At 37.6% G+C, this 9373-nt stretch overlaps 1 protein-coding gene, 1 long non-coding RNA gene and 1 pseudogene across 3 annotated transcripts; 1 reads left to right on the top strand and 2 right to left on the bottom strand.

Moving 5' to 3' along the window:
• Positions 1-379: 379 nt before the first annotated feature.
• LOC148915953 (THO complex subunit 7A pseudogene) lies at positions 380-1159 on the bottom strand (annotated as a pseudogene).
• LOC103343978 (TMV resistance protein N-like) lies at positions 404-5999 on the bottom strand. 2 transcript variants are annotated; one of them, XM_089055568.1, is made up of 6 exons: positions 5428-5551; positions 5152-5351; positions 3912-5013; positions 3517-3792; positions 2469-3416; positions 404-2394 (listed from the first exon to the last, which is right to left on the bottom strand). In XM_089055568.1, the coding sequence occupies exons 2-6, from the start codon at positions 5346-5348 to the stop codon at positions 1675-1677; spliced, it is 3243 nt and encodes a 1080-aa protein (XP_088911694.1). In that variant the 5' UTR covers positions 5349-5351; positions 5428-5551; the 3' UTR covers positions 404-1674. The 2 variants fall into 2 exon arrangements, with proteins under 2 accessions (XP_088911694.1, XP_088911693.1); XM_089055567.1 differs by having other exon boundaries at positions 5152-5999.
• Positions 6000-6823: 824 nt separating this feature from the next.
• On the top strand, positions 6824-8530 carry LOC148915952 (uncharacterized). The gene is made up of 2 exons (XR_016128359.1): positions 6824-6991; positions 8251-8530. It is a non-coding gene; the product is annotated as an uncharacterized LOC148915952 (long non-coding RNA).
• The last annotated feature ends 843 nt before the right edge of the window (positions 8531-9373 follow it).

Genomic DNA, 9373 nt, shown 5'->3' with positions numbered 1-9373 from the left:
AGCATAGGCAGATTACTGTGAAATGACTTTTATTTTATTTTTACTAAATTTGTTATACATATTAAGTAACTCTAACACACTCTAACACATTGAAAGAGTTATAACAGATTCTTTGACATCATATACATACTCTCTCAACTCAATGTAGAGGAACAGGGAAACCAAATCTACCATGGAGGAAGACTTGTTTAGCAAACGTTTAGTCTCCCCACTGCCCTCTCTGGTGATCAATAGTTATACCTTTCTCTTTGTAAAGCAAACACAAATACAGCTGGGGTGATTGAAAAAACAAAAACAAGAACAAAAAACCCTTAGCATTTTGATAGCATATGCGACAACAAATATATATTTGTTTTACGTTCAAAAACAAATCAAATATTCAAAACATTGTTGCATCCCAAGGTACTTTCGAAAGCATTTTCCCCAGTTGAGTAAAGCCACAGTAGCCATTGTACATGGAAAATAAAAAGCACAAGAGTTCATTTGACACTACCAAGCCCAAAAAAAAGGTACGCATTTCCGACTTCTCAATATTTATCTGGATGCAAACTGGGCTGCATACCACATGCAACAACAGAGCAAACTGCTTCTGTCGGAGCTCCAGCATCCTCGAACTTGCCGTGTTCTCGGCGTCCAAAGCGGCAATCTCTTTCTCCAAATCGGATATGATTTTGGGCGTTTCGGACCGAGGCGGTTGCGTAGCTATCATTTTCCTGATCGCCTCACACTCCTCCTTATGTCAATTCCCTTTTCGATTTTACTCTCCTCAAGCTGCTTCTTCAGCAGTTCAATGTCGGTCTGCGCTTGTACTATCTGCCGATTTATCTCCTCCCTCAACTCGTCGAAATTGTGCTTCTCTCTGAGATTCGCATCCACAACCGCTTTGCTCTTGAGGAGCGGAAACTCGAAGGTGCTGAGCTCTTGGAGGAAAGCTTTGGCCTGCTTGTCGCAGTCGCCATAGTTGTCCTCGTTCTTGTCGAGCTCGATGAACAGGGATGTGAACTTCTTCTGGAGCTTCTTCAATGGGTTCGCCTCTTGTGGTTGTGGTTCGAGTGAGAAGTCTGTGCTTGATGATTACGTCATCTTCGAGCGGCCCGAACGAGTAGTTCGCCGCCACGGCCTCTCCCCGCCCAGAAACCTTTCTTCCTTTTACCAGCATCGAAACAAACGTGGTTTCGGATAAATTCGATTTGCAATTCGCCGTCAAACCCTAATTCGAATCCTCAGAAACACAAATCCTAATTCTGTTTGTGGGATCCAACGGTGAAGGATGACGTTTGTTGTGTCTGCACAAGGTTTATCGAACGGTAGTGTGTTAGTGCGTTTCAAAGGATCCAGAATTTTAAGACTTATGAAAATAAATTAAATTAAATTAAATTAAGACCAATAAATAAATAAATAACTGAAACAAATAATAAGGCCCTTCAATTGGAGAAAAACTTCTGTCACAGGGATGCCACTGTTAGCAAACCACGTAACTATTCTAAGCCAATTAAATTTGAGAAACTATTTTTGAATGTCACTATTTGGATGAATGTAACATTTGATGAGTCATTTGAAAGGGTTATAACAGGCCTGAAAAAAAACAAATAAAAGCTTTTTGTATAAGGAAAAATGCTCCCGTTAGGCTTACGGATGACGGAACTCTCCTCCCCCAACCAAATTTGGATGTGATTAGTCTTCTTTCATTCTTTTGCAGAGTGATTCTTTGCCAAGGGTACCAATACCGCTTGGTCCTGCCTCAGTACAGTACTGTTCACGTGTTCGCTTAGTGATGACACCTTGTACCTTGTCTGATTTGTCATAATCACAATCTGTAACGTCATCATAAAAAGAATTCTTTCTGTTGGAATATTGTTTCATTGTTTGGTTGAGCTCTTCCGCATCTTGTTCGTATAGTGCGCGGACTCCACACTTCTTCACCTTCACCCACTTCTTCTCTCCTGGATAAGATCTTGCCTCGAAATGAAACCTCATCTTATAGGTCTCAGGTCTCTCTCTTGGTTCCCAATAGTAATGTTGCCTAGACAGGAGGATCAAGCAAAGGTGATCAGACGCTACATCGTCTATGTAAATAATATAACCCGCGCCCGCAGGGGTGTTTAAATCATCATAAAGGCAACAAAAATCGGGAATATGACAACCCGCGCACGCAGGGGTGTTTAAATCATCATAAAGGCAAAAAAAACTAATTGAATTATGTTTCGTAGCAGTAGCTGAAATTTCTTGAGCAGGTACAAATAGAGCACAAAAAGCAAACCCCACCCAATTGCTATTAGAATCCGAAGGTAGTGTCTCAATTACTGAGCCTCCCACACTTTGATTATTGAACCAATCAGGAATTTCACTTCCAGGAATTAAAATATCGAAGGAGAACAAAGAACGAGGAATTTCCTGCACCAAAGCAAGGATATAAATAGTACTACACAACTAAAGAGGGAAGAGGAGGGAGGGAGAAGGAGAAGTACCTGAAGGAATTTCTTCACCATTAAAAATATTATGGAACTGGAACCTTGATGGTCAATCAAACTGAAGCAATTGCGAGAACTAATCGACATTTCACGTACACCATTGCACATCGGTGTTGGATCTGGGAATATTTTCAAGGAAGTACAATTATCAGTGTTTACAAAACTATCTAGTGGTCCGTAAATATCTAGTGGTCCGTTTGATGGAAGGCTTGGCAATTTTTGAAGCCTTTTGCAATTCTTCAATGTGAACATCCTAAGCTTAGAAAGCCCACTGATGCTTGCAGGAAGGCTAATAAAATGGTTTCCATCAAGATTTAATTCTTCTAAAAAGGACAATAAACCAATATCTTCAGGTATTGCTCCTTCACAAAGATTGCAGTCCTTCAGATTTAGACACGTCAAAAAGCATAAATCCTTTAAGGAAGCTAACACCAGACTCACAGGGTGGGGATTCTTTCTTGGAAGTAAGCCAAAAGTGAAGAAAGAATGCCATGATCTAGGCAGTTCGATATTTTTCACTGGAACCAGGGAAGATGGGGGATCTCTCATAGAAATCCCACTCATATCAAGCTCCTCCAAACTCGCCATGGAATGTATATTTGATGAAGGCATTTGCTCAACAGCAGTGAAGCTTAAAGAAAGCGTCGAAAAATTCTTCATTTCTCCCACAAATTCTGGAATCTTTTTCAATTTTGAGCAACCAGAAAGATCAAATATTTCAAGAGATTCCAGTTCTACTTCACTTGGGAGACTCTTAATGCTTTTACAGTTCTTAAAATTCAAAACTCTTAGTCTTTTGAGAGAGGCAATGGATGGATGAATCTTAACAATATTAGTACAACCTTCAAAAACCAGCCTCTCAAGATTCTGAGTACCTGTGAAATCTGGAGTCCTTGTCAAGTTCTCGGAGTAACTAAGATCAATAGATTTCAACTTCACCATGTACTGTACAAAACATGAAAATGGTGGATTAAATTAATTAACTTCCAAGAACCTTACCATTTATTGAAATTGAAAAGAAATAGCTCTAAAAAAAAAGGTCTACCTTCATTCCATCCCAAAGGTGATCAATTTTGCTATGCCACAGAAGAAGTTCAACAAGATCAACAGGTTGAAAACTTGGTGGCAGACATTTGGAGGGATACCAACTCCACTCCAGAATCCTTAAAGAATTGGGAAGATACTTTGGGCCCAAAGAAAGGCGCAAATTATTAATCTCGAGCAACCTTAGTTTACACATCTTAGTGAATGCTTCAGGATTCCAGTGTGCCGCTTCAAATTCATGCAAGCGTAGGACTATGCCTTCAATGGCTTCCGTTCCCTTGTAAATAGGAATAAAAGTGAAGTTAATGTCATAATCAAGTCTTGCTTATCATGTTTAATGGAATTATAGTATGTTATCCAAGGCTTTGGTATTTTATTTTTTGAGCAACTTCTTACCGTATTGTTCTTGAGTACATGAACAATGTCACTGTGAAGCCACAAGCGACTGCGACCACCTGGCTCGTCAGGAGACTCCTGACGAACAATCTCCCATGCCATTTCTTGTATCAAATCATGCATACACACACACATGTCTGAAGGAGACAAGAGAGATTTCTCAATAAGAACATGTATCGCAATACGAGTGCCAACAAAACCACAACTGTCTAGTATTTCAATCACTTTTTCCTTGTCACCAAACTTATGGAAACATGCAACATCAAGAAAAATTTTCTTCTGCATTTCCTCTAGTCCATCATAGCTTATTTTCAAAATTTTCAAAATTTCTCTGTCAGGAGCTTGCTTCAGTTTATCTAGTGCACTCATCCATTCATCTCGACTTCTTTTGTACAAAAAAGACCCCAAAGTTTCAAGAGCTAATGGAAGACCTCCTGCATAGTTTATGAATTTTTTAGACAGTTCAAGATAATCTTCTTCAATGTCATCTTTTTTAAAGGCCTTCATACTAAAGAGATAAAAAGCTTCATCCTCGGTTAATGGCATGACCTCATATACCTTCTCAATCCCATGTTCGACTAACAAGCGTTCATCTCTAGTTGTAATAATGATTCTACTTCCCAAACCAAAGCAGTCTTTTTCTCTGATCAACATTTCCAGTTGGTTTGATTTATCTACATCATCAAGAATGAGAAGAACCTTTTTATTACATAGACACCTCTTTATCATAGTAAATCCACTATGAGCATTATAAACTTGTATATTTTCTTTCCTCAAGATATTGGAAAGAAGCTGTTTCTGCAAAGGAACTAGACCATGTGTTGCATAAACCCCTCTGACATTTGCAAGAAAGCTGCTACCTTCAAAACTATGAGAAATTCTCTCATAAACTAATCTAGCAAGGGTTGTCTTACCCATTCCGCCCATCCCCCATATCCCCACAAAGCGCACATCATTTGCGCTTGTATCTAAATGCAGATCTATTTCCTTTAGTTTAGTATCAAGTCCGACTAATATCTCTGAGGAATCTAACAATGAAAATGTGGGATGCACTTTATCCCACACTGCATCAACAATTTCTGTGATAAGCTCTGTTTCATACCTAGAAGTAGAACAATAAAAAAAAATCATCAGATGAGGTTATATGAATATATCCTAGATAAAGTGCATGGCAAAACTGAAATGCGATATTCAAGAATTGGTCTTATTAGCTATGTGTCAGTTGTTGCTTCATGCTTACCTATAATCCTTTGAATTCCACCCAGCGAGATTAGCAACTTTTTTTAAAGCATTTCTCCACTCAAGCACCTCCTCTCTGTCTTCACCACAATTCCTTTCAGGGTTAACGAGGGCAGTCCCAAAACTCCCCCGTTGATGTCGTACATCAGAGGGATCCACATCATAAAAAATTGGGAAAATTCTCTCCTTCTCTTTCATGGACTGAACAATATGGGTTAGTTCACGCAAACACCAACTTGATGAAGCATAGTTTCTTGAAAGAACTATGATTGCAAACCTTGATTGTTCAATCGCGGTCAGAAGTTCCGGATTGATATCTGTCCCTCTTTGAAGATCTGGATCATCCCTGAAAGTTATAATTCCTCGCCAGTCCAACTGTTTGTATAAATAGTCAGTAAAACCCCTGCGAGTGTCTTCACCCCTGAAACTCAAAAACACTTCGTATTTCCGTGGACAAATTGCAGTAGCTGAAGTGAAGGCCCTTTGGCTGCTCAATGCCATTGGAAAGTGGTTCAAAGAAATCTTCTCTCAGCACCGGATCGCGGAACTAGAATGATTAGAAAGATGGTAATTCAATGGCACCAATTGAAATATGGAAAAGAAAAATAAACACAGAGAGAGGTTCCAGGAAGGCAAAGACAAAGACTATAATGAAAATGAAAAACAAAATAATCGTGTAGAAAGGGGCTTGAGCAATGTTTCGTCATGGTGTGTTGCGAGGAAAAGATGCCTTTGACATTACCTAATGCAAAAGAAGATGATATTTAGAGAAGAAGACAGAGGAGTTGGAGAAAATGGTGCCATAACAACGGCAGTACGGGAAGTATACGTCAGAGAAGACTTTGTTAAAATATTCTAGCACTAGTATACGACTTTAATTCCTTCTCATATCCTGTTTTCATTGGTATGTTCAAGACGCGTATTATCTACGCTTTCTTATTAAGAATTGACCACTAGTGCAACGTGGCACATATTTTGAGAACGACACCGACAAAAGCCTTTATTCAAGGTTTGAAATATTCAAGCCCATTGTGACACTTCTTGAAGCGGCCAGCACTCAAGCACCGCCAAATTAAGTTCAATTTAATTTGTTTCCTAAACAGTTTGGTGGCGGCGATACCTTTGTGTCTTCTGTCTTCCACCTTTTGAACGTCGAGAAGGTGAGTAAATTAGAGTAAAAAAATGTATTTAATTTATACTATAAGAAGTGTGTAACAACTATTTGATCTATCCACGGTGCAACTTATAGGCACATCTCAACACGTCATACATTTAAGTTCTACTTTCATATCAACACATCATACATAATGTTGGGTACATAGGGTTAACAACGGTGCAATTTATAGGCACATCTCAAATTTTACCCGATTCGCTAACACGAATAATTACCTACATTTTTCTCTGAGCACGGGATTGAGGAACTAGAATTAGACCGGCAATATTGCACACGATTCGCTAACACGACACGGATTCGCAATAAAATATCGTATTTGGGTTGGCCTTATCGGGTCGAGTTGATAACGAGTGAACCCGTTAAGCACCCATTATCTTAACAGTCGTTTGTATGATTCGCGAATGACCCGTAACCCGTTAAGAGCAGGGGTATTTTTGTAAATTTACGTTATAAAATAAAATCCCTAGCTAACCTAACTATCTTTTCTTTGCGTCTTCTCCCATCTTCCTCTTCCTCCTCCTCCTCCTCACTCACTGACTTAAACATACCCAAATCACTTTCTCACTCTCAAGTCACGTTCTAAACTCTTTTGTTCTCCCTAGATATTCTCACCAACCAAACAACAGGCTACCTTCATCTTCTCTCTAGATATTCTCTCCAACTAAAGGTATGAACTTCCCTGTATTTAAATTTTGTTGGGCTCATTTTTTTTTTCTGTGTTGTCTTCCTTTTTCGCTGGTCTTGGTCTGTTTGTTTGTGTATTCTTTATTTGTTTTACTGGCAAATGGAAGATATTGAGACTACCAATGGGAATCGTGGATGAGGAATTTGTTGTAGTTTCAATGGATGGTGTTTCATATACTGAAAATGCAGAAGATAAAGATTCAATTTGAGATTCATTTTGTCTAAGTTTTTTTTTTGTTTTTTTTGTTTTCCAATGTGTAAGATGTATTTAAAGATTTTGATTTTTTTTTTCAATGTGCTAAAAAAATATTGTTTATTTTTTAAAAGGGTGAAACGGGTGAAAACACGATCCATTAGTCATAACGGGTCATGTCGGGTTATTCGCGAATTTGAATGGGTCGTGTTTGGGTCTAGTATATCTCACCCGTTAGCTTAACGGGTTGGGTCGTGTTAACCCATTTTCCTTAACGGGTTGACACGAACACGACCCGAAACCCGCAAAACACGACCCGTTTGCCAGGTTTAACTAGAATGATTAGAAAGAAAAGAAAAATCAGCACAAATAGAGGTTCCAAGAATCTACGCATATGGGAATGCTAGCAACCTTCTCTCTAACATTTTCTTTTGGATTTTCTCCATTTTTTGCTTGACATGTGTCATTTTCCATACATTAAAACAATGTAATTAATATATTATACAAGTTAACTTTTACTTTTCAAATTTACCCTTATTAAATGTTAATAATTTATCCCCAAAAAATATTCACAACTTTCCTACCATCTTTTTTTTTTTTAAATGTCAATTTTTTTTTAATTTAAGAAAATGTCTGCTTAAAAAAAATATTTAAAAAAGAAAAAAAAAAAGAGGAAATGTCCCTTTTTTAACGTCAAGTTTAGATTTTTTTTATTTAAAAAAAAAGAACATTTCCTTTTTTTTTTTAAAGCAAATATTTTCTTTAAAAAAAGTAATTGACGTTAAAAAAAATTTAATAAGATTGTAAGAAAATTGTCAAATTTTTTTGGATAAATTGAATACATTTAATAAGGGTAAACTTGAAAAACAAAAGTTAGCTTGTACAATATATTAATGACATTGTTTTGAGTGTAAGGAGAATGACACATGTCAAGCCAAAAATAGAGAAGATTCAAAGAAGAAGGTTAGAGAAAAGGTTGCTAGCATTTCTCTTACTTATAACTCAAGCCATTAACTCAGCAATTATGTGCTCAATTTCCTCCGCATCAGGAAGCAGGACACAATCACTTTGGTGAGAATAAAGAGAACGCATCCCAGCAAGGAAGTTTCGGTACGGCGTTGTGGAAAACATTATTTCCTTCTCATTATTTCCTTTCTATAGTGGGGTGACGCGGTTTTCCACCTCTACAGCTCCCTCTCCTCTGTCTTTTATCTGAACTTTCCTGTGCAAACAAACACGGATGTATATTGTACTTCATATTTCTGTTTTTCTTTCTTTCTTTATGTAACAATAAACCGGAGAGGAAGCTCAATACATTCTCTCCATACATACCACCTCACAACAAATACACCCTATCAAACATGCACATGGTTCTAATCTACTTCCAATACGTTAAAATCTACTTTCGATACGTTAAAATCGACTTCAAAGACGTTATCAAAAATCTGCTTCCAATAAGCCATTAAGGCCTCATCAAAAAGTTCACAAAAAACTACCATACTTTTTGTTCAGTTTTCGAAGACCAATTACCACTAAAAGAAGTACAAGCATGCTTGGATAATGAGGAAGTCCCAACACATTCACCTCCTCTAAAAGTACAGCCTACAATCTTATTCTTGTACTTCTGACTTCACAAATACCAAACCATGAAAAACCATGCCAAATTGAATAGGCTTTGGCACCACTTGTTATGAAAAAAATAAAATGATTTCAGGAGAGGCACATATGCATCCAATAGAAAAAAAATCTCATGTGGCATAGTGATACTCCATCCATATACACAGTCCATAGGTAAAATGGATTATTCACTATCTAAAACCATAAAGAAATAAAAAAAAAAGGTACCAGAACATAAAAACCAAATTCAATACGAAGCCTCAAACTATCCCCATTTCATTGCTTCCTGATGTCCAAAGCTATAGGACAAATTATGCCACTTTGCTTCCCAGGAACTAACCAAAAACCTCTCACTTGAAACATGAATGTAAAGGGTATTCATCTCATCTAAAAAAGACATACTTAACAGATACGAACTCTCTAATGTAGAGGAACAGGGAAAGCAAATCTACCATGGAGGAAGAATTGTTTAGCAAACGTTTAGTCTCCCCACTACCCTATCTGGTGATCAATAGTTAAACCTTTCTCTTTGTAAAGCAAACACAAATACAACTG

The sequence above is a fragment of the Prunus mume genome, linkage group LG6 (assembly GCF_029339155.1).
Source record: "Prunus mume cultivar Tortuosa linkage group LG6, ASM2933915v1, whole genome shotgun sequence".
In the NCBI taxonomy this organism is placed as follows: Eukaryota; Viridiplantae; Streptophyta; class Magnoliopsida; order Rosales; family Rosaceae; genus Prunus; species Prunus mume.
Note: the sequence above shows the minus strand (reverse complement) of the source record. Positions and strands in the feature narration are given on the sequence as shown.